This window comes from Lontra canadensis, unplaced genomic scaffold (genome assembly GCF_010015895.1).
Source record: "Lontra canadensis isolate GAN:19392208 unplaced genomic scaffold, GSC_riverotter_1.0 scaffold163, whole genome shotgun sequence".
Classification (NCBI taxonomy): Eukaryota; Metazoa; Chordata; class Mammalia; order Carnivora; family Mustelidae; genus Lontra; species Lontra canadensis.
The window spans coordinates 1,450,237-1,475,812 of NW_022631157.1; the positions used below are offsets into that span (position 1 = coordinate 1,450,237).

Below are 25,576 nucleotides of genomic sequence, written 5' to 3' on the forward strand. Positions count from 1 at the left end.
AAATACATTTGGTAAGATATTTGCAATGGGATTATAAATACAAAAGCATACAGTATTTGTAAGTCTTGTGCTTCTTTTCTGGAGTGACATTCTTGAACATTAATGTGTATGTTAGATAGCTGTTTTCCCCTTTGAAGACCAAAACCCTTCAGTGTTCTTGGGCAGACTAACACATGCATCTTACACTTACGGATTGAGAATTGTGGCTGTGTGTTACAGATATGCATCTCCACTTTTTACCTTGAAAGACGACCCATTTACTTAGACACTTTTATTATGGGTGCATAGATGCTGGATAGCCTTTATCTGTGTATATACAGTTTCTCCAGAGAAGCCATACGGATGCCCAGCAGGCATGTGCTCAACATCGCTAACATCAAGGGAGTACAATTCAAAACCGCATTGATATTTAACCTCACACTAGTCATAATAATTAGAACAAAGACAAGAAATAACAAGTGTTGGCAGAATGTGGAGAAAAGGGAACCCTTGTGCATTGTTGGTCAGAATGTAAATTGGTGCAGACACAATGGAAAACATATGGAGGTTTTTCAAAAAATTAAAAATAGAGGTACTGTACAATCCAACAGCTCTACTCCTAGGTATTTATCTGAAGAAAACAAGAGCACTAATTTGAAAAGACATGCATGTTCATTGAAGCATTATTTACAATAGCAAGATAGGGAGGCAACCTAAGTGTCCATCAGTAAACGAATGGATAAGTAGATGTGGTTTATACACACATTGCAATATTACTCAGCCATAAAAAAAGAATGAAATCTTGCCATTTGCAACAATATGGATGGACCTTGGGGGTATTACACTAAGTGAAATAAGCCAGAGAAAGACAAATACTGTATGATTTCACTTATATGTGGAATCTAAAAAAAAAAACAGAACAGAAACAGACTGAAAGATACAGAGAACAAACTGATGGTTGCCAGAACGGAGGGTAGTCGGGGTGGGGGGGGGGTCAACAAAACCGGTGAAGGGGATTAAGTTATAAGACTTTGGGATGTAATGCACAGCATAGGAAATATAATCAGTAATGTAACCACTTTGTATGGTGACAGATTGTAACTAGATTTACTGTGACCATTTTGGAATATATATAAAAAGTCCCTATGTTGTACACCTAAAACTAAAAACATTAATAAATAAAGGCGTATGTGTCAGAACTTGGTATTTTTATGCCCTTTTAAAGGAGAGGGTGAAATGATTTATAACAATAGGAAGAGGTGGTTTTGTGTCCAGAAGGTAACTGTTAGATTTTTGGTAGAATAACTTTCATAATTATGGTATCAGCACAGTGTCTGTCATAGTATCTCTGTAACTGAAGCACATTTTTCATGACTTGTCTTTGTCAAAGAGTTCTTTCTGTGTTTTACTAGTGTTCTTCAGGCAAAATACGTGCATTCTATACCTTGAGAGAGGTGGGATGCCATTGAAGGAAAAAGCAAAATTTAAAATTAAACTTAAATTACAGAGATTGCCAATGTAGCGTATTTCATCAAGTCTAAGAAACACTTATTCTTAGTTTTCAACCTCTCTGAAATTGGGACTACATTTTATTTGTCTGGGTCTTAAGAGTTGATGGTGGTTTTTCATTTCTTGTGGTGCATTAACAATGCATCTTACTAAAATTAATATAGATTGTATGAAATATTTGTTGTATATTTGTGTGGGACAAATATTTATTAAATGAATAGTTCACTGTATGTATCTGTGAGAGCTGTAGACTAAATATTTTATCCCTAATGTTTTACACATTTTGGAAAATTGTTCTTTTACTTAGGAGTCAACTTGATAGTAAAGTGTTTAGTATTTTTAATAAATTTATTAGATACATTATAAATAAGAATAATATAAATATTGCAAAAATAGTTCTCATTTGTTTTTTAAGCTTAATAATATTAACTTCATACTTACTTTTGGATGCTTGTACTCATACCACACATATGGTGGTATAAAATGTTTTTTAAAACAAAGCTTTTTTATAATGGATTTATTTTTCAAAGTTAGATAGTTATTATCTTGAATTTGATGTCTGATTTTTACAAGGTGATGACATGTTTTTGTTTTTATTTTTAGAGTCTTACATTTAAAGAAAAAGTAACAAGCCTTAAATTTAAAGAGAAACCTACAGACCTGGAGACAAGAAGCTATAAGTATCTTCTCTTGTCCATGGTAAAACTCATTCATGCAGATCCAAAGCTCTTGCTTTGTGTAAGTATTTTTTATGAAAGGCCTTGAAATTACTACACTAACTTAATTTGGTTTAAGTGAAATGCCAAGACCTTGGAGACGATTATTAGCTAAAAGAACACTCCTGATCCTTCCTGATGATGCTTGAAACTTAAGACATCTTTTAAGAAATCTAACTTACAGAGAAGTTACATTTCTCTAATACTACTATAATTAGATTTCTTACCTTTCTTCTTAATTTTCCATAACATATTTTTGTGAGGTCTTCTTTCTCTGCCTTGTTACCAGGTTTATATTAGTTAGACATTATCCTGGGGTGGGGGTGAAGGTAATGAAGCCGACATAAATCCAAGTCTTTTCTCATGTTCACAGTTGGTTTTTAAATCTCCAGTTGTGCTTGCCAGACCATTTAGCTTTTTTATTTCCCTTTTTTCTGTCATCAACCTATTATCACTGGCTTTGCCTACAAATACTATCTTGGAAGGAGAAGAGGGTACAGGTGTTTTGTGGTTAGCACTTAATTATTGTCATAACTCTGCCTTTGCAGCTTCAGGTGGGATTTGATTCCTGAGGGCAACACTGTGATACACCAAGTAGTTAAGAACAACCAGATGTAAATCAGTGCTAGTTATATGAAGTGATTAAAAGCATAGGTTCTGGAGATAGACCAGCGACGTGATTTGGGTCACTTAACCTTTCTATGTCTTCCTTTTCTTGTAATGATGATAATAGTTCCTGTTTCAGATTGTTAAGAAGCTTGAGATGGTACACTCATGCTTTTAAAAACAGTGTTTAATAAATGCGTAATAAGCACCAAATAAATGTCAACTATTATTAATAAAAGACAGTTGACATTGAGGCGCCTGGGTGGCTCAGTCGTTAAGCATCTGCCTTCGGCTCAGATCATGATCCCAGGGTTCTGGGATCTAGCTCCCTGCTCAGCGGGAAGCCTGCTTCTCCCTGTCCCACTCCCCTAGCTTGTGCTCCCTCTCTCATTGTCTCCGTCAAATAAATAAATAAATAAAATCTAAAAAACAAAACGAAACAAAAACAGTTGACATTTAATATTAATGTTATTAATACCCCAAATATGACAGTTTTGTATTGTGAAGGACAGGATAACCTGCTAAAACTTTGTTGAAGTTTCTCCAGTCCCTGGAGAACAGCATCCAGAAAAATTTCTTACTGCTTTGTTTAGCACTAGGTTTTTTAAGTGCTGATGATGTGCTTTCAAATTACTGTATATAGGGGTTAACTTGATGTCCATATTTTCAAGAGTTCTGTGAACCCCTTGAATTTTAAAAAATGTGTACATGAGTATTTTTTCTTCAGAGAAACAAAAGGGGAGAGAGACACAGAATTCCTAAAGGATTAGTAATGCCAAAGGAAGGCCTATGATATTTTGAATTCTTTAAAGAAGCCCATCCAAATTTGGGAGTTTCATAGAATAAGTCGTTAGAATCTGACATGGAAAATTCCATAAAGTCTTACCAGTGAGACTATGAAAGTAATCAAATCCCCTTTCTCCTCACGTTTTTGTAGCACAAGTTATTTTCAGTGGGATTTCATCATGCATTTCATGTAATATATCACATTGCTCTGCAGGACTATATGTCAGAGTAAAGAATGCACCAGAGCCACTGGTGCCTTCAGTGTTAAGTATTTCTTAGTCAAAGAACAAGAATTTAGACAAAACTTGCTATTTTCCAAGGTTGAAATTTAGCCAGAAGTCATTTAATATTGAAATTATTTTCTTTGCTGCCATCTAGTGGTGAAGCAACTTTTCTCAGCGTTACCAAAGGTAAGTTAAAATAGTGATTCACTGTAAATACTTAATTATTTCCTATTTACATGAAGAATTCTAAATCGTAGTAAATACGCAAAACATAAGACTAACTGTTAAATGATGTCAGTCATGGTATTTTTAAGGTCACGTGATTTTATTGTCTACCATCTTTACCACTTCTGCCCTCATGCATACTGCTCTCATTCTGTCAGGCCTCCTCATGGCCCAGCTTGTACCCTCTTGTCCCTTCTGTAAACATTTCTTTGCACTGAAGTTAAAGTTCTGGTGATGTCTTAAAAAAACAAATCTTATCATGCCTCTTGCCAAGCTTAACAACCTTTTATTTGAATTTAGTCTTGGAATAAAGACCAAACTCCAGATAGACCTGCAGGGGCATGCAAAATCTAACTCCCACCTACCTCTTCTGCCACATCTAGTATCCTGTTTTTCTCTATCTTTTTTTACTATAGTCATGATGGTCTGTCTTTATTCCATCTTGCTTATCCCGTTCCTTCATACTTTCTCTTGTTGTTCCTTTGGTCTATGACATGCTTCCCTTTCCTCTTTCTATACATAATCCTGGCTCATTTGGATCTGCTCTCATTACCCTAGGGAGCCTCCCTGACTGAGCCACGTACGTGTGCAGTACTGCTCTCATTTGCAGTTTTACAGTTGTTAGTCTGGTGATTTTATTGATGTCTATCTTTCCCACCAGACTACATGTTCCAAGAGGGTAGGAAACACATCTTTTTAACTTGCCATGTCTTTGGTATCCAGTAAATGTTACTGAGTTATGTGTGAATGAATCTAAATTTTATAAAGTAGGCTAATAGTTTTGAATTGCAGAAATTCTGGGATGAGGGTTTTTCTTAATCATTAAAATGGGAAAGAATTCACAGTTAGCAAAATAAAAAGGGGGCACAAGTTGCGTTGGTCTCACGTAAGTGAACCATATAGGAGCGCCTGGGTGTCTTAGTTGGTTGAGCGTCTTGATTTCAGCTCAGGTCATGATCTCGGGGTTGTGAGTTGGATCCCTGGCCTGCGTTAGGCTCTGTGCTCAACAGGGAGTCTGCTTGAGAGTCTCTCTCTCCCTCCCCCTCTGTCTCCCACCCCCACCCTCTCTCTAAGATAAAAAAAAAAAAAAAAAAAAAGAACCAGTATAAATAGATGTATAAATAGATGTATATTATAGTATAAATAGATAGTATAAATAGATGTATAAATAGATGAAGTATAAATAGTATAAAGTATAAATAGATGCTTCCAAGCTACAGGAAGCATTTTAGTCTCTTTAGGTAGACTGTTTGCATTTATATGCGCCACTGATTTGCTTTACTTAGTACACAGTGTTTCTCCACAATGGAAAAGACTGAAGGACAGGCATCTGGAGGTGTGGATTCTAGCCTTGGATGGATTGGGGCAGATGTTTTACACTAGACAAGAGGGCTGCATGGGGTGATCATGCAGCGCATGTTCTTTGCCTTCAATCAGTTCCAAACCAGAGGTGTATCATTTAGCCAGTGTAGTGTTAGTGAAAAAAAAAAAAAAATTTTTATACCTACTCCTTTTATTGATATGATTTCTTAATTAAGAAATTAATTCCTAGCTTTTGTTTTCATTAAGGTTTTCTCTAGACATCGTTCACATGAAGGAACGCTATAGATGTAGATTAAGTGAATTCTTAACAAAAACAATTTGGACTTTTAAAAAAAAGTTCTACAATTACTGTATTTTATTGAGCTCTGATTTACATACCATAAAATTCACTGTTTTAAAGTGTACTATTCACTGGTCTTTAGTATATTTACAAGATTGTGCAGCATCACCACTATGTAATTCTAGAATATTTTCATCACTCTAAAAAGGCTAGTGTACCCCTTAGTAGATATTCTCCATTCTCTTTTCTCTCTAGCTCCTGTCAGGTAACAGATACAGTTTTTTTTAAATGAACTTGCTTTTTTCTTTGCAGAATCCAAGAAAACAGGGGCCTGAGACCCAAGGCAGTACAGCGGAGTTAATAACAGGGCTTGTCCAGCTGGTCCCTCAGTCTCACATGCCAGAGATTGCTCAGGAAGCAATGGAGGTGAGGGGAGATGAATTCTAGGCTCTTGAAGGAAAGGTGGTAACTATGTACATCTTCATGTTTCCTTTATGTGTGGTTTCTATGAGTGATAGAAGTCATTTCTGAACATCTATTTGTCAGAGATGGCATTTCTGTCTAGCAATGGAATGTTTGTGTCTGTATGCTGTTCTATGAACTCTATGGACAAAGAAGGGGTTTACTTTATATCTCATGTGGCAGAAACATTGTGCAAATTCTGATAATACAAAACCTCAAAATTTTCTGATTGCAATTGACTTTTTGGAGTTTTAAAAATATATATTGAATTTTAAATAGGGATCTAATTCACATACCATAAAGTTTACTCTTTTAAAGTATACAGTTCAGGGGTACCTGGGTGGCTCTGCCTTCGGCTCAGGTCATGATCTCAGGGTCCTGGGATCGAGCCCCGCATCGGGCTCTCTGCTCAGTGGGGAGCCTGCTTCCCCCTCTCTCTCTGCCTGCCTCTCTGCCTACTTGTGATCTCTCTCTGTGTCAAATAAATAAATAAAATCTTAAAAAAAAAAGCGTACAGTTCAGGGTTTTTCAGTATATTCACAAGGTTGTGCAACCATCACTGTCTAACTCAAACATTTTGTCACCCCGTAATGAAATCCTGCCATTCTCCATTTCTTTCCACCCCGGCCACTGGCCAACACTAATCTATTTTCTGTCTTTGTAGATTGGTTTATTGTAGCCAATTCATATAAATGGGATCATAAAATATGTGGCTTTTGTTTCTGGCTTCTTTCATTTAACATGTTTTCAAGGTTCATCCATATTGTAGCATGTAACAATACTTGGTTGTTTTTTGTTGCCAAATAATATTCTAGTGCATGCATAGATGACATTTTGTTTATTCATCTGTTGATGGACATTTAGTATTGTTTCTGTTTTTTTGGCTATTATGAATAATACTGCTATGAAAATTTGTATAAAAGTTTTTGTGTGGATGTATTTCTTAGGTATATATATCTACCAGTAGAATTGGTGGGTCTTATGTTAGCTGTCTAACTTTTAAAATGACCAACCTGTTTTCCAAAGTGACTGTATCCTTTTCTCTTCCCATCAGCAGTGTATGTGGGTTCTATTTCTCCATTCTTGCCAACACTTGTCATTGTCTGTCTGTTGGGTTATAGCCATCCTTGTGGGTGTGAATACGGTTGACTTAAAAAAAATTTTTATATTGATTGCTAAATATAGTTTTATGAAGTTTTAAAAATATAATGTTATAAAATTTAAATCAATTTTATTGAGGTATAATTTACATATAATAGAAATCATAGAAGATTTAGAATATTTCTAGTCACCCTGGGATGTTCTCCTGTATCTTGTGCCCCAACTCCCTGTCTCAAAATAACCACTGGTCTGATTTCTATCGTAAATTAGTTTTGCCAGTTCTGAAGGTTCATATGAATGAAATCTTAGACTATGTATGTCTTTTCATCTGGCCTCCGTTACTCACAAGTTTTTGAGCTTCATCCATGATATTACATATGTTAATTCCTTTTTTTTATTGTTAATAAGTATTCTGTTGTTAATTAAATCACAGTTTATTCACCTGTTAGTAGTCAGTTAGGTGAACATATCTATCATTGTTGAAAGTTGTCTCCTGATCCTTTGTACTCCCTTCCTTCCTCTCTTCTTCCTGCCTTGCTCCCTTGCTTCCTCTGCAACCATCGATCTGCTTTCTGTTATTGCAGGCTAACTTGCATTTTATATAAGTGGAATTATAAAGTGTACTCTTTGTGTCTGTCTTCTTTAATTCTGCATACTTATTAATTCATCTATGTTACTGCACATATATTGCTGTATAGTGTTCCATTTTGTGGACATAGCACAATTTGTTTATCCATTTACTTGTTTAGATGTTTGTGTTGTTTCTAGTTTTTGGCTATTACAAATAAAACTAGGAACGTGTATGTACAGATTTGTACATATGTCTACACATATGCTTTCATTTCTCTTGGCTGAATACCGAAGAGTGCAAAAATCTTACTATGTGGCCTTTAGGAGAGACACAGCTTAAATATAAAGACACTGTGGGGTCGTAAATATAAAGACACTGTGGGGTCGATAATTCAAGGATATTTCAACCACGCAAACATGTACTCAGGAAAGCTGGAGTAATACACAAATACAGAGTTTAAAGCAGGAAGCACTACTGGAGATGAAGTGGGACATCTCATTATTACAAAGGTGCCCAGTCTACCGAGAAAATGAAACTTTGTATGAACTTAAAAACAAAGCTTAAAATAAATAAAAATATATGAAGTAAAAGTATAGACAAGTCCAGTTTTAGTGGCATACTTGAGCATACTTTTCTCAAGGTCTGGTAGAATAAGCCAAAAAAAAAAAAAGAATAGACGATTTGAACAATGTGTTTATCAGATAGGAACTATTTGACGTACATAGAACATTGCACTCAGCGAATACTTTCTTTTCAAGTATGCATGGAACATTCAATATATCCTGAGCGTTAAGTAAGTTTCAACAAATTCTACAAGATTGAAATCGTTCAGAATTTTTTTGCAACAACAGTGTAATTAAGCTAGAAGTCAGTAATAAAAAGCTATATGAAATAAATGATTATATCATGTTTTTATTCATACTCTGGTAAATTAGTACAACCACTGTTAAAAATTGTTTTGCAATATCTACAAAGTAAACGTATGACCTAGCAATTCTTTTCTTAGGTACGTATCCAATAGAAATGCATATGTGTGTTTACTAAAAGAAACATACAAAAAAATATTAATAGTAGTGTAATTTGTAATAGCACTCATTCCCCCCCAAAAAAGACTAGAAACAACTCAAGTACAGTAGTAGATAAATAATTTTGGTTATATTTATTCCATTGACTAAAACAGTGAAAAAAGAATGAGCTGCTACTGCTAAATGCAGAGCATGGATGAATCAGTATCACAAGTGTAATGTTCAGTGAGAACAGCCAGACACAAAAGAGAACATACTATATGATTCCCTTTATATAAATAACAAACAGGTAGCAATAATCTTTGGTGGTAGAAGTCAGTTAGTGGCTACCTTTGTCAAGCTCTAATGATTAAGGGAATATGAAAAGGGCTTCTAGGCGGACAGTGTTGATCTGGGTAATGGTTACATGGAGTTATGTACATCTGTAAAAATTCTTTGAGCTATATACTTAAAAGATATGCTACTTTATTGTTTGTACTATGTATTGCATTTTACCAAAAATGTTTTAGAATTCATCGTTTCACTCATTGCTTTTATTTGTGTACTGTTCAACCTATAAATTGCATTCTTTTTGCAAGGCTGTTTGACAGTATTTAGCAGAAATTGGGGAAATACCCCCTTTTTTTGTCCAAATAATTCCATTCCTGTAATTTTTTTTCATCCTGTGAATACAATTCTGAAGGGAAAGGCACACACACATGTGCATGCACACACATGAGCGCACACACACATGCTTATTGCTCTGACTTATAATGAGAGAATAGAGAATTCAGAATATTCACTAGTAAGAAAACAGGTTGATATTTAGTGACAGAATGATATTTCAACTTGGTGAATTAAACATCCTTTAATACATGCAGATCACAGGGCACCTGAGCGGCTCATTTGGTTAAGCATCTGCCTTTGGCTCAGGTCATGATCCTAGTCCTGGGATTGAGCCCCACATTGGGCTCCTTGCTCAGTGGAGAGCCTGCTTCTCCTTCTCCCTCTGCCTGCCGCTCCCCCTGCTTGTACTTGGCTCTGTCTTGCTATCTCTTTCTCTCTGTCAGATGAATAAATGAAATCTTCGAAAAAACCCCATGCAGATTACGTGGCAGTATGAAAGAATGTTTATGAAATGTCAAATGACTATACTGTGTTTGCAGCTTTATTAAAATATATGTGAAGGGGCACCTGGGTGGCTCAGTTGGTTAAGTGACTGCCTTTGGCTCCCGTCATGATCCTGGAGTCCTAGGATTGTGTCCCGTATCGCGCTCCCAGCTCAGTGGGGAGTCTGCTTCTCCCTCTGACTCTCCCCTCTCTCGAGCTCTCTCTCTCAAATAAATAAATAAAACCTTAAAAAATATATGTGGAAAATAAATGGAAGGGAATATAACAAGGAAAGCAATCATATTAAGGCAGGGAAAAGACAAACACATTGTCTTTATGTTTAAAAAGTGTTTCTTCAAACATAACTATAGAGAATTTGCTACTTAAAGGTAAATTGTACTGTTTTATGCAATAGTGACAATTGAATATAAATTTTTGTTGTTTTCTCCTTGGCATGAGAGCTACCAACTATAATTTTTGAAGATTCTCACAATGAATTGAAGTTTTCATGATATATTAAAAGTAATTACAATAAAAGTGTTTGAAATAAGATAATACAGGTCTGGTCTTTATATCATTTATAAGGTTTAGCATTATAAAGTGGTCTAAGTTTAGACATTTATATATCTTTTTTTAATGTAAGGCAGATTATCAGTGCAAATATTAGCATTTTATGCACTTGATTTACTGTTAAGAGAAGAAGAAATCAGTTCTCATTATTTGTTCCAAATAGCATTTTATTGGAGTTTTAATAAAAGGCTTTAAAGGGGAGTAAAGCATCACCAAATATATTGACCAAGGACCGAGAAGACTATGCACAGCTCAGCAGTGTCCTTCTGGGGCGTCACTGTGGAATTGGAGTTAGGATAGGGCAGGTTTCAGGGAAGAGTCTAGTTTTACACTTTTTACGTTGACAGTTTTAAATAGTGATTTTGCATGTTGTATATTTTAAGTAAATTATTTAATTCCTGTTAATGTTTTACAAACCAAATTCCAACTTCAATTCTGTTGTCAATTGGAATATTTTAGAATGAATAATCTGCTATGCAGTGCGAACCTATTTTGCTCCCCTCTCTCTCTTGTTTTTGGAAATAATTGATCTTTAATGTTCCAAAAGAATTTGTGATGAGCATGATAACATCTACTTTGTCTTTTGGGTTTGAAGTAAAATACTGTTGTACGCGCTAATTTTGGTGAGCTCTCCTTATTTAGGGATTAATTTTTTATTCTGTTGGGTTCTTTGACACAGACAGAAATTACTTAGTTTGTGTCTTAAAGCAGTTTTTACATGTCTGTTGCTCCTCCGAATTCATCAGTCATTTAACTGTATCCCTGTATGCCATTTAAAGTAGGAATGATAAGAATGAAAATTATTTGATTCTACATTTATTATTCCCTAGAGATTTGGGTTCTTCAGAGTTTTTCTATTTTGCTTTATACTGTGTGTTAGAGCTGCAATCAAATAACTGGATTTGTTAGCATTTATAAGATAAATACTCCAGTGTTCCATCTACCAAAAATCTTTGTTTAACTATTCTCTCTCTTTTTTAAAAAAATTCAGGCTCTGCTGGTTCTTCATCAGTTAGACAGCATTGATTTATGGAATCCTGATGCTCCGGTGGAAACATTCTGGGAAATTAGGTATATGTACTTTTATTTTTAAATTCAATTTAAAACTTTATTTTGTATTTATTTTTTGTGTTTAGATATTAACTCTCTAGTACTTGCTTTATTGTAAAACTTTGTTTATAGAGGTTTTACGATTTTGTATTTTATTACGCTAAATTTTATTACCCATCCGTAAGTACTGTTACTTGGTGTATTCTCTTCTGTCTCAGATTTCTATATAGTTACAACTGTTCTAAATTGTTGATTACAATTATAAGCTTAGAGTGTTAAAATTTTGTAATGTTAATAGTTTGTTTTTAAGATTATGGTCTTTTTATTAATTTCCCATGATACCAGTGATTGTGATAGGTGAATTAATGGTGAACATCGCCTTAGTAGGTAAAAATATTTATAGAATTTTGTAGTTTATTTCCTGCTTATATAAATTATTAATCTTCTAAAGAGTTCAAAGGCAGCATATTGAGAAAAATGGGAATATGTAAGTTTGCATTTTATTGGAGTTTTAATAAAAGGCTTTAAAGGGGAGTAAAGCATCACCAAATATATTGTCATTATCTATCCTCATAGAAGTGGGTGCACTAAGTCACCTGGCAGCTGAGTTAAATCCTACACATAGAAAGTGTTCTTTGATAGTAATGTAATATGAATCACATATGTGATTTAAAATTTTCTAGTTGCCACATTACAGAGAATAAACAGGTAATATTAATTTTAATAATATTTAACCCCAGTACGTAGATCTAGAAGTTATTTTAATATGTAATCAGTATAAAAGTTATTGAGATGTTATACATTATTTTTCAATCAAGTCTTCAAATTTTGGTTACATTTCACACTTACAGCACATTTCTGTTTGGGCAAGTTGCATTTCCTATGCTCAGTAGCCACACGTGGCTGCTGTGTTGGACATTGTGGCTGTAGAGTAGGGATCAGCAAATTTTTTCTCTAAAAGTTTGGGTCGTAAATATTGTAGGGTTGGTGGGCCAGATAGTCTCTGTCAGAGCTATTCAGTTCCACTGTTAGAGCATGAAAGCAGCCAGAGATGATATGTAAGTGAATGGTATGGCCATGTTCCACTAACGCTTTATTTACAAAAGCAAGTAAGGACTGGATTTGGCCTATAGGCAGTTGTTTGCAGATCCCTGCTGTAGAGAACTGGGTTTATACACAGTCTTTGCTGTGCATGTCGTCTGTCATTTCTTCTTGAGTCTTGTGCAGAGATGGGACGTGTGGTTGAAACAATTGGGAGTTTGGGGGGTTAGAGGATTTAGAATTATTTGCTTTTTTTTAATGTAGTCTGTAATGTAATGTAGACTTACTCGCTTTGATTATCATGCTGTTAACATTTTGATAACCATTTCTCTAAAACAAATCCTAACTTCTCTAAACTTGTATCCGTTATGAGAGAATGTCATTCTTATGTACTGATTAGCTCTTTGTGTGTGAGGTTATTTATTGACGATACTGATAATGATGAATTTTATGTTTTTGCAGCTCTCAAATGCTTTTTTACATCTGCAAGAAATTAACTAGCCATCAAATGCTTAGTAGCACAGAAATTCTCAAATGGTTGCGGGAAATTTTGATCTGCAGGAATAAATTTCTTCTTAAAAATAAGGTAAGCAAAAGGACATCTTTAAAATTTAAGAATATTTGGGGGTAATGGGAGTAGATTAAGGAAATGTGTATTATCCAAATTAAGTCCTACTTTAGCTCTTCCTGCCTGCAGAGTCTTCAAGGGAAATACTTGTGCCAGAGGATGATGGATGACAAGTCAACATTTTAAAAATTATTCTGAGCCTTCGTCCTTTAAGTTGCAATCCTGATAAATTCTAGTTGAGTTAAGCAGGACTCTGTGGGGTCGGTCTAGGAGGAATTGGGCTGCTATAATCAAATTAGGTTGAGAAACATATTCCATCTTAAGTTTGTGCATAAGACTTGAATCTTATGGCTTAGGCTAGTCCAGAGAATGTTAACGTATCAAACTGAAGGGAAGAGGTTGAGGGTGTTTAATCTAAGTTTGTTTATATTCCTGCCATAACAGTTTCATCTCTTCAAATATCTGAATATTCTTCTCTAGGGTTGAGTGAAAAGTTTTGATTCCTACTGTTAAAACATAGGGACAGGGTTTTAAGGGGTTGGAGAAGAACCTTTCATTTCTTTTAACATAAAGTTTCTATAGTCAGTTAAAATTTTTTTCTATTATGTCATAATTTTTGAGTACTTGATCCAATAAATTTTTATCCATTTCTAGAATCATAGCTACAAAAAAACTTTAACGTATTAAAGACATGCTTTTCAGTGTACCATGCAGCTTGTTAAATTTTTTGTTTACAAATGGACTAATGGTGAGTTGGTTTCTGGGTGGACTTGTCTGTGGTTTAATTTTCCAGAGTATAAGCATTAGTAACCTAGTAATCAATCTGGAGGAGTCTGGTCAGTAAAGTTACCCTTGCAGCGTACTTGGCATACAAACCAGTGTTAATTACTGGTCCATAGAAACTTAATCTCAAAAGAGTCAACCTCCAATTATCCTGACATGGCACAGGATAAAATCTTCTGGGAGAAAGTCTTTGTCATTTATCCTGAGAAGTACATTACATTTTTCATATGGTAGATTTACGTTATTGATGTTTTACTTCTGTCCATGTTAGATCTAGAAATGTTAATTTTGCATTTCTATAATATGTTGTTTCTGATGCTTTGAAGGGTGAAAATTTGAGAGGAATTTCAAAGACATTGAACAAACATTACTTGTACCACTGGGTTTCTAGTGTATAATCTCAAGGTGTAAGGGGTGGGAGTTGGGAATGGGAGGTTTTCCAGGATAGTCTCAAACAGGAAGACAGCTCGTGTTATGTGTTTATTTTTCTTGGTTATCAGTGCTTCAGAAAGGCTTACTTATTTTTTTCTTTTTAGCAGGCAGATAGAAGTTCCTGTCACTTTCTGTTCCTTTATGGGGTAGGATGTGATGTTCCTTCCAGTGGAACTACTGGTCAGATGTCCATGAATCATGAAGAATTACTACCTTCTTGTACTCCTGGAGCCTCTCTTCGGAAGGGAAAAGGAAATTCATCCATGGTAAGCAGCTTCTTTTGTAGACCAAACCTTTTTTTTTTTTTTTTTTTTTAAATTTTTAATGGTATCTTTACTGTTAAAAACACTATTTCTGGCATTTAGTGTGCAGCTCTCAATCTAGAGAGTACATTCTTTAATCCTCATCAGTGGAGATGAGTATCAGTTTGCTTTTTTCATGGGAAGGTCAGCAGTACGCATTCACAGCCTTGTTGTAGGTGGTTAGGTTAGTTTTCCTGATCGTTGCCATTGTGCACTCTGAAGGAATCTTGATTATATTGATCTTCCATGGAAGATTTTGCTAGTCCACCTTACCAATGGCATTATATTGTTAGACTTGAAAGCCAAAGCTTTTTTATCCCTAATTTTCAGTATAACCTTCTGTTGAGGACAAAACAGCAATTAAGCAGTACAGGGTTTACTATTGTCTGTGTTAATGTGGAATTTATATTCATTTTGTAAATGAGGATTTCTTTTGGGAGTGTGTAATCCAGAATCAAGTATACCTTCCACAACAATATTTAGTTCTTGTTTGTGCCCTTGTTTTAGTCCTTGTTCCAGTATACTTTATTTCTTCCCTCCAGTAGGTAGATAGAATTTATTACTTTCTTTGTCACTTATAATTGAGTTGTAAGTGCATTGCATTTTTCATTCAGTAGAGTTATGCTCTGGGGGCTTTATTTGTGTTTGTGTTGGCTTAATCTGCATTCCTAGAATCTGGAATAGGATAATACCTATTTGATTTGAAATTGGACAAGTAGTATCGAGATGTTTGTCCAAATAATCTCATCTCTCATTCATACAAGATATTTAGGGATTTAAAAATTGCTGTCATGATTTCAGGAAAGCTTTTGTGGGGTATTGTATGCAGGCATACGTGGTACACAGTGTGTTGCATTGTTGGATTTTGTAAATAAAATTGCCTGGGTTGCCAACATAATGCCTCATCCCAACCATCCCAGGATAGTGGAGCAGGGTGCAGTGGCACCCCGCCGATCTGCCGACAGGCTCAGACGAAACTCGAAGTGGCCCTGTACATGTTCTTGTGGAGCCCTGACACTGAAGCTGTTCTGGTGGCCATGTCCTGTTTCCGCCACCTCTGCGAGGAAGCGGATATCCGATGTGGGGTGGACGAGGTGTCGGTGCACAACTTCTTGCCCAACTATAACACATTTATGGAATTTGCCTCTGTCAGCAATATGATGTCAACAGGTAAATGTGGATAATGTTCCCTGCCCCCCACTCTGTTTGCCTTGAATCGTAAGAGATCTGATTGTGCTAGGAATGTAGGAACTACTTTGTAAACTTACGGGTTCATTCAAATAGCTAACCTGAAATCCTTTTCTACACAAGATAGGGTGAAAGTAAATAGCATTTGAAATAAATTGTTGACTTCTCACTGAGGTTTTAATATGCAGTACATTTGTTTAAAAACTGGCAGTGTAAATTGCTATCAGTTACAAATTTTAGAATTTATGGTGGCTGAGCTATATATAGTGAAGTTTAAACACTGGCACTTAGTTGCAGTAAACATAGGTGGGAATAGCTATTTTATGCTGTGGACATTGTAGAGTCCAAGTTAATTACCTTTCCTGTGAAGCTGACAAAAGGAAGTGTTCATCTTTAACATTGGAAGCATTCATTCCCCTCCTCCTCCTCTGCTTTATGGGTTGGGCTTGCTGGGTGCTCCCTTGGCAAGCAGGGCTGTAAGTGCAATAAGTTGATTTGCTGTTGTCTTTGCTTAGGAAGAGCAGCACTTCAGAAAAGAGTGATGGCACTACTAAGGCGCATTGAGCATCCCACTGCAGGAAACACTGAGGTATGCTCTTAGCAACAGAAACAGCCCTCCCAGGCCCCCACCCTCAAATGTAGAAGCCTCATGTCATCTGTGTGTGACCAGAATAGCTTTTGAAGCATATCTAAGATATGTACCTATTACAACTAGGATGTTAAAATATGTACCAAGTTTGTATACTATACATACACATATATGTATATATGTATATATATAACATCTACCTGCTGATTGCTTTTTAGTTCTAGGTTTAGAGTTGTTTTCAGTGGTAATTGCCTTCATTTTAGGCTTGGGAAGATACACATGCAAAGTGGGAACAAGCTACAAAACTAATCCTCAACTACCCGAAAGCTAAAATGGAAGATGGCCAGGTGAGTTTGTAAAGTTGATTTTTGTCTTTTAATCTATCTGCTTAGACATATGTATTTCACTTCAATAATCTTTTGGGTCACTGTTAGTATAATGTGTGTCTAGTTGTCGTAAGACTGTTATTTAGTTGTGGTTCATCTAAAACTACACTGTTATGGTAGCCACTAGTCACGTGTGGCTATTTAAATTTGAATGAAAGTTTAAATTCATTAAAATTAAATACAGTTAAAATTCAGTTTCTCAGTCATACAGCAGCCACATTTCAAGGACTCCTTAGCCACATGTGGCAATTTACTACTGTACTAGACAGCACAGATACTGCCATTTTTGCAGAAATACTGGCCAGCACGAGCTAGAGATGATTTATGGTAGAGACCGTTCCTTTACCCTTTTTCCTTCTCTTTCTCCATCCAAGTATTTCATAGAATTTTCAGGAAAGGGATGACAAAGGTGGAGAAAATAAATTAAAATTCAAACAATACATTTTACTATTTTGTTAGGTATTCTAATTAAAGGATCTGGTGGGCAGAATATTGAACCCATAGGTTAAGTGAAATTTAAAAATTTGGACATTCCATTCAACTATTTTCATCTGTTACCCCAGAAATTAATAATTAATTGGCATTTGTGTATAATTGATTTGTAATGCTGTATATTGCTCTCATTATTTTATTTTATTTTTAAAAAGATTTCATTTATTTGTCAGAGAGAGAGAGAGAAAGAAAGAGCATAAGCAGGAGGAGTGGCAGGCAGAGGAAGAAGCAGGCTCCCTGCTGAATAGGGTACCCAATTTGGGAGTCAGTCCCAGAACCCAAGGATCATGACATGAGCCAAAGGCATATCCCTTAATCGACTGAACCATCCGGGCATCCCTATTCCTCTCATTATAATTAGGTGTTTCAGAAAAACTGGTTACCCTCCCGTTGCTTTTTTCTTGTCATGCTTAATTAGAACAAGGAAAAAAAAAGTTATGTTTTTGTAAGCAAAAATATGTACCTAATGTCATTTGGAGAGGACATGTGGCCTTAGGATGAAAGCTTTTTTTTGGGGGGGAATAACTGTTTTATTGAGATAGAATTTACATACCTTTCAGTTCACCTATTTAAAATGTACTGTTACTTTCTGCCACCTTTCTGTGCCGCTTTAATGGTATGCATGAACATCCTGGCAGATGATTTCAAGAGCATCGACAGTGCTGAAAAGAGAGGCAGACTCAGGTTCTCATTAGGCAATGTTCCACAGTCATCATCTGGTTTCTGACTGTGATGATGAAGCATGATTACATGGTGAATTTGAAATCATTGATGATCACGGAGCTGAGAAGATTTGTTGTGAACCTCACAGGCAGGTGTTAAACAAGTGTGGAGTGATCAGTCCTAGATTTGACTTACAATTCAAAATCTAGAACAGCAGAAAAATCTGCTCCCAACCTGCTAGCTTGGTTGCCTTGTACTGATAGCAACAACCTCAGCTGGCATCATGGACCATGAAGCAAGACAAAAACGAATTATATTCATGAAGTTGTACAACCATCACCCTAGTTTAAAAAAAAACCCATACCCATGAGCTATCATCCCCTAATCTCCCTCCCCACCCCCTCACCCCCCGCCCCCTGACACTAGGAAACCACCAGTCTGCTTTTTGTAGATTTGCCTGTTCTGGGCATTTCACCTAATATGACTTTTTTTTCACTTGGCATAATGTTTGCAAGGTTTGTTCATGTGAGTCAAAGCTTTTTAAAAGAAGTTTACTCTGGGTTGCTATATTAATCTATGACAAAAAATATATTAGTGGCTCTTAAAAAACGTATATGGTAATCTTGGGTTTGGACTTTATTTTTTTACTGGAATGTAACATACATATAAAAACTTGTATAAATCTAAGTGACAGTTCACAATAGTAGGAGGTGAACATACCTATGCAGCCAGCACCCACATCAAGAAATAAATCAACACTGGGGTACCTTGGGTTCCTCGGTCGGTTTAGCATCTGCCTTCACCTTAGGTCATGATCCCAGTGTCCTGGGGTTGAGCCTCAAATTGGGCTCCCTGCTCAGCGGGGATCCTGCTTCTCCCTCTCCTTCTGCCCTTCCCCCTGCTCATGTGTGCTCTCTTTCTCTTTCTCTGTCAAATAAACAAATAAAATCTTTAAAAGAAAATAAAAAGGAATAGATCATTACCAGCACAAGGAAGCCTTCATTGTGCCCCTCTTCCAATAACTAGCAACCCAAGAGTAACCATTATGCTGACTACTACTAAATACAGTAGTTTTCTTGTTTGTAAACTTGATATAAATTGAGTGCTAGAGACACAGTATCTTATATCTGGCTTCTTTGACTCAATATTGTGAGACTCATCCACACTCTTCCATACCACTGTTGCTCATTCACTGTTACTGCTCTAGGTATTTCATTCAACACGCAGTCCACCATATAATTTTCCTTTCTACTCTCTTTGAGTATTAGATAGCTATACAAAGAATTTTAGTTATTTTGAGTATTTCTGCTTTGAATGTTCTTGAATGTGTCTTTTGATGACCATCTAGGTGTTTTTCTGTAAAGTATACACTTAACAGTGGAATTGCTAGGTAATAGTGTTCGCAGATACACAGATAGGATATATAAATTGAGACAACAACTGCTTGAAAAGACTGGTGGTTTCACAAAGATTTTCAAAAGACAATATTTTTAAATCAACTGCTATAGCACCTCTGTAAATGATAAAATGTCATCCAACCATTTTTAAAAGCATTCCTTTAACTGAAACTAATATGACAACTTCTGTTAACTAACTGGAATTAAACAAAAACTTGAAACAAAAAAAAGAAAAGCTTTCCGTTTAAAGAGTATGTGCCCAATGGATTCACTAAGAGAGATCTGTTAGTGCTTCCTTATTCCTACCTGAACAGTTTGTCTATTGTGATTGTCATATTGGAGCCCTTTAAAGACCAAGAGCAGAGAGTAAAATATTGCATATTCTTTTACTAATTCAATTAGGTAAAAAAAAATATTTTGAAGTACTTAACTATTTAGTAAAATTAGACATTAATATGAGGCCCGGGCAGAGATAAGCTGAAAACATTATATTACTATAACATAACATAGTCCACTAATTACTGAATTCACTGTGCCAGAAAATGGAACATTATCAAGGGAACTGTAAAAATATACCAGTGGAACAGACCCGAAGAGCAGGAAGTGGGTAGTTCATTTGAACCCCATTAAGAAGTATATAAGTAAATAGCAGAATTCAAACTAGAGAAGAACACTAACCTTATTCTGTATGTACTGCCGAAGTCAAGACACAAAAGGTCCACTCAGACGCAGGAAGAATGCCAGCACCAAAATGTTTCTATTGCAGCTTAAGTTGAACTTAGTTAGCCTTTTTTTGTATATAATGTGACACAGTTTAAGAATATTTAGCTGTAATCTGAAAACAGTAATCACGACTATGTTCCCAGAGGCAAGAAGAGAGTAAGTATTACTGCTTCTTCTGGAGGAGATCTAATCAAGAGTGACAGAAAGTGCTGAATAAAGTGAGGCTGAGAGATAAATGTGACCCTGTGAGAGAGAAGGCGTCAGACCTGCGTTGAAAACAACTGTTACTAAAACATATGTTGATAATAGTACAGTAAAGGCTGGGAATTCACCACACCTAGTCAATAAGAATATATGAAATGAATTTTGACTACCATGTAAAAAATTCCTCTTTACCTGCTCACATTTCCACGGCAGCCTTCAGTGACTCTCATTTGAATCTGTCTGTAAACCAGCACGCTAAGGAACAGAGAAGTTTCTCTGCCTCATTTTTCAGTCCTTCGGAAAGATGGAGTCATATCTTGAACTATTTCCCACAGACTGTTGCCTTTCTTGCAAACGTTACCCAACTTAATGCCCGTTAGAGCATTACTTATTGAACTGATGTTTATGAACTGCTAAATTGGGAAGATGTTGTTGGAGAAAAGATGTAGGTTCTGCATGTGAATTCATCTGAACTAGCTGCTCTTCACACCCAGATTCTTCATCAAAACCAGCCATGTTTTTTCTGATTTTGCACTGATCTGGGAGCTGCTGCAGCTGACATCAGCTGCATCAGCGTATTATCAACAGTATGCCCATCCTGGTGGCAGTGATGGTGGTGGTGGTGATACCAGGACCAATACACTGTAGGCCCCCAGAAGTGGCCCCCAGAAAGTCGCCAGTGCATGTGATACAAGATGCTTGACACGCTTGTACTATAGGAGCAGTGTTTATTCCCCCTGAAATACGCTCTTGGCCTCGAGAGTATGAACAAGCATCTAGCATTTGTATTTGATTATCTGCTGATGGCATTGATTCAGTGTTGAAAACCAGGTTCCTTCCTATTCTCTTGCTTGTCCCCTCCCCCTTTTTTTTTTCCTGATGGGTCTTGGGAATCCCATAAGCAAATGCCTGCTTGATTTTCTAACTTTCTCTTCTGAAGACCTATACCTTTAGGAGGATTATGACCATTATTGTCATCTTCATTTTCATTAAGGGCTTTAATATTTGCAGTGTTGTCGTCGTCGTCTTTTTTTTTTTCTTTTTTTTGGAGTGCTAATAAAGCAAAGTTTAATAAGCGATAGTACAAAGCTCCCGAAGAGGGAGGGGACCTGAGACAGTTGCCCTTTGCGGTGTCTTCTGACCATACCTCACTGCTAGGGCTCCCAGCTGACCGGCTTGTGTGGCTAGAGTTCGCCTCATTGCTGGATCCATCGTTGTGCCCACTACTGCTACCAAGAGCACTGCTTTCATCTTTACCACTGCTGGCATTTTCACCAGAACTTCCCTGCAGGGATTCCTCTGGATCTGAAAGTCACCGTTGCACGTGTTTGAGTCTGTTAATAAGTTGTTCGTTCATTTCATTGTCACTGCCTCCACTTTGCTGGGTGTCACTGTTACTAGTATTTTAAGGACCAGCTGCAGATGACTGAGGTGATAGAGCTGCTCTTCTGAGCTCTTCTTCCTCTTATTTAATTTAGTATTTAATAAAGATGCAGAAGAACTCTGTTTAGATAGCTGAGCCTTGGCTGCTATGGCATTATCCCATAATGCCTTTTTAAAATAATGCTTTAATTAACATTGATGCCAAGTACAATGTTTGTTCAGTGTGAACACTTGGCTCAGGAGTTGAAACTTGATTAAAGAGATGTCTAAGTGGTACCAGATCCAAATTCTTAACAAGTAAAGGAAAGAAGTCCCAGCTATACTGATTACAGTGTTTCAGCGCCGCTGCAGCCCACATGCAGTCAATATACCGAGTACTCAGTTGCCCTTCTGCTGCTAAAAATACTGAGAATCGCTTGGCACTGTTTAATAATCTCAGTATGTAAATTTGGTCCAAACATATGCTCTACCACACTGGAGCTTATAAGCCAGCCTGCAAGTTCTTCTGCAGGGGACATTTCTGTGCCCGATACCGATGGCTCCTTGTTGCACAAGTCATTGAAGGTCTGAAGTCGATCGTTACCTGACTTCACCAGCCAGCCTCACAAAGTAGGTGACACAAAATACTGAAATGCAAGATTTAGGCCTTCTTTGTCAAAGTGGAGTGTTGTATCCAGTGGTTCTTTCACTGTGCTCCGCAGTAAGTCACCACGTTGCAGGCTGCGTTCTGTCCTTACTTTTGTTCAGAGAACCTGCATAAATACGCATAATTTCAATCCTGAAAAGGTTAATGTGCAGCACAACAGGAGGGAGAGTAGCCCTATTCTGATATCAGCTACAACTGTAATAAATGCGTGTGCCATAAGAAATGGTGGTTTCATCAAGATGAGATTGGGAGGGAGACAAACCATAAGTGACTCTTAATCTCACAAAACAAACTGAGGGTTGATGGGGGGAGGGGGTTGGGAAAGGGGGGGTGGGGTAATGGACATTGGGGAGGGTATGTGCTATGGTGAGTGCAGTGAAGTGTGTAAACCTGGCGATTCACAGACCTGTACCCCTGGGGATAAAAATATATGTTTATTAAAAAAAAAAAAAAAGAAATGGTGGTTTCAGGAGTTCTGTGTTCAAAGCGGTCCTTTATGAGAGAAAGGCTCCCCCCCACCAAAACAAACATACGTAAGGAAGCAAATACAGCGATACTTCTTCATCATTTATATTACAGAACACCCCTAATATGTTACTTTCTTCGGTCGATATGTCCTCAGTAATAGGCTGAGTATTAGCTTGTAAACGATGTATAAGGAGAATTGAATTTGAAAAATCTGCCACACATAGCAAGAGTTTTTCTTTCTCATCTGTGCTCTGTAAACTAACGGGATCAGAATTCTTTGAAGAGTCCTTCTCAGTCAGATTATTGCAGGGTTTGATTTTTTTCTATTTCTTGTCTTTCTGCACTTCCTTCATTACAGCCTCTTTCTGTTCACTGGTTCTTTTGCTTGATTATTCTCCTCTTGCCACACAGAATCTGTGTGAATAATAGAACAGTATTTGCAAAGCTGGTCCTAGAGCTCTTGAACTTGGGCCATCACTAATAAGTGTACACACTACTTGGTTGAAAATTTCCAAATGCTTATAATTCCTTGAAGCAGCTTAGACATTGCCTCTCTGTCCGGGAATTGATCTAAGCAAATAATTGGAGTGCGTGGTCCTTTCTGAGCTGCAGTCCATAGCCACCTCTGTGCCTGACATTGCGTGTGTGTCCATCACTACTCCGTTCTGTAAGGCTCGTCTGGCCTCAGGCAGTAAGAGAACTTTGATGTGACTAGAAGTGGTGAAGACTTGGGTCTTTTAAATGTAAAAAATGTTCTTTGTCATGGAAGAAATGTTGGATAAAAAGTAATTTTGTCAAGTCTCTCAACCAATTGAAGTTAAATTCATGCTTTCCATAAAAATTTTGTGTTTAGGCTGCTGAAAGCCTTCACAAGACCATTGTTAAGAGGCGAATGTCTCATGTGAGTGGAGGAGGTTCCATAGATTTGTCAGACACGGACTCCCTACAGGAATGGATCAACATGACTGGCTTCCTTTGTGCCCTTGGGGGAGTGTGCCTGCAGCAGAGAAGCAATTCTGGCCTGGCAACCTATAGCCCACCCATGGGCCCAGTCAGTGAACGCAAGGGTTCCATGATTTCAGTGATGTCTTCAGAGGGAAATGCTGATACACCTGTCAGCAAATTTATGGATCGACTCTTATCCTTAATGGTGTGTAACCATGAGAAAGTGGGACTTCAGATACGGACCAATGTTAAGGATCTGGTGGGTCTTGAATTGAATCCTGCTCTTTATCCAATGCTGTTTAACAAACTGAAGAATACCATCAGCAAGTTTTTTGACTCCCAAGGACAGGTAAAGTGTTTTCTGCTTTATTTTCCGCCCTTTCCTGTGAATAGAGTGACTTGTTTGATTAGGAAGCCTTTATCTTTTTGATTACCTAATTTGATACTAGCATGAACATCACTCACAGTTTTTTAAAAACAGGCAAAAAATTGTAGAAAAAAGAATCATCTAATGTAGGGATCAGTTTTGGTTTTTGGGAACTCGAGTGTGTAGGTGTGCCAGGGCTTATGAATGTCTTGGGTGTGGGTATGAGCGTTCCATTATGTCTGTGTGCCTATTTGAGTACATGCCTGTGGGTGCATTTCTGTGTGTGTATTACATCTGGGTCAGGGCAGTTCCATCTCTCTGTGATCTGTCTTCTGTGCCTTGATGCCAGATGTATTTTGTTCTTTATATAGGTTTTATTGACTGATACCAACACTCAATTTGTGGAGCAAACCATAGCTATAATGAAGAACTTACTAGATAACCATACTGAAGGCAGCTCGGAACATCTGGGGCAAGCTAGCATTGAAACAATGATGTTAAATCTAGTCCGGTAAGGATTCTACTGCAATGTAGCAGAAACACATCGGTATTGGTAGTTATTAGGGAATAATTTGCCATTCTTTATTGCACCCAAATTGGACATATATGTACTCATATAAAATAAAAATACTGTAGTTTTTGTAGTTATGCTTAATCATTTTACATAGAGATTAATGCATTTAGAAAACCTTCTCTTTTGTTTATACCTGATATTTTTTCCCTCGAATGTTTCTGTGTCTAAATAGATATGTTCGTGTGCTTGGGAATATGGTCCATGCAATTCAGATAAAAACGAAACTGTGTCAGTTAGTCGAGGTAATGATGGCAAGGAGAGATGACCTCTCATTTTGTCAAGAGATGAAATTTAGGTGAGTTCTCAAAAGAGCAAAGTGGGGTCTTGTAAATTCTATAAATGAAGTACACAAAAATAGTAGGCACTCGATTATCATGGGAAAGGGGAGGATGGAAAAACAGCATTTTATGTTTTTATTTTTCTCTTCCTATATTTTCAAGTTTCCCAAAGCTTCCTGCCCATGGCAGTGCTCCCTTTTTCTAAATTGTACTTTGATTCTGTTTCCAGTCTGATAACCCTGGTTAAGGGAATCAGTATCCGTGGAACCAGTATCAGTTGCCTGTTAGTGCCCTTCTGACTGTTAGGGTTGAAGTAGCGGTATCTCTTTTATGAAACTGTCATATCACCTGAGTGATTTGGCAAAGTATTCGCACTATTAAAAAAATTTGTATGACTGAAGGTGTATGTGTGACTTAAAAAAAATTGTTGCTGTTTTTCTTTTCCCTGGCATTCTGTAGGAATAAAATGGTAGAATACCTGACAGACTGGGTTATGGGAACATCAAACCAAGCAGCAGATGATGATGTAAAATGTCTTACAAGGTAAAAACAACAACAAATGCGAAAGAGAGAATGACTTTTAATTAAGTATTAGCATGTCTGGGGTCTTGATACTTCATAGCTATTATAA

At 36.8% G+C, this 25,576-nt stretch overlaps 1 protein-coding gene across 7 annotated transcripts in view; it reads left to right on the top strand.

The window, feature by feature from the left end:
- Positions 1 to 25,576, top strand: part of NF1 (neurofibromin 1) — a 252,162-nt gene that overhangs the window by 94,812 nt on the left and 131,774 nt on the right. For 6 of the 7 annotated variants that reach the window (XM_032845423.1, XM_032845422.1, XM_032845416.1 and 3 more), the window contains 12 exons: positions 2,092 to 2,226; positions 5,961 to 6,074; positions 11,458 to 11,537; positions 13,020 to 13,143; positions 14,445 to 14,606; positions 15,563 to 15,812; positions 16,346 to 16,419; positions 16,683 to 16,766; positions 23,635 to 24,075; positions 24,465 to 24,604; positions 24,840 to 24,962; positions 25,405 to 25,488. In XM_032845423.1, the coding sequence (XP_032701314.1) occupies positions 2,092 to 2,226; positions 5,961 to 6,074; positions 11,458 to 11,537; positions 13,020 to 13,143; positions 14,445 to 14,606; positions 15,563 to 15,812; positions 16,346 to 16,419; positions 16,683 to 16,766; positions 23,635 to 24,075; positions 24,465 to 24,604; positions 24,840 to 24,962; positions 25,405 to 25,488 (1,811 nt within the window). The remainder of the gene's footprint in view (positions 1 to 2,091; positions 2,227 to 5,960; positions 6,075 to 11,457; positions 11,538 to 13,019; positions 13,144 to 14,444; positions 14,607 to 15,562; positions 15,813 to 16,345; positions 16,420 to 16,682; positions 16,767 to 23,634; positions 24,076 to 24,464; positions 24,605 to 24,839; positions 24,963 to 25,404; positions 25,489 to 25,576) is intronic. The other variant, XM_032845417.1, reaches the window with a different exon arrangement.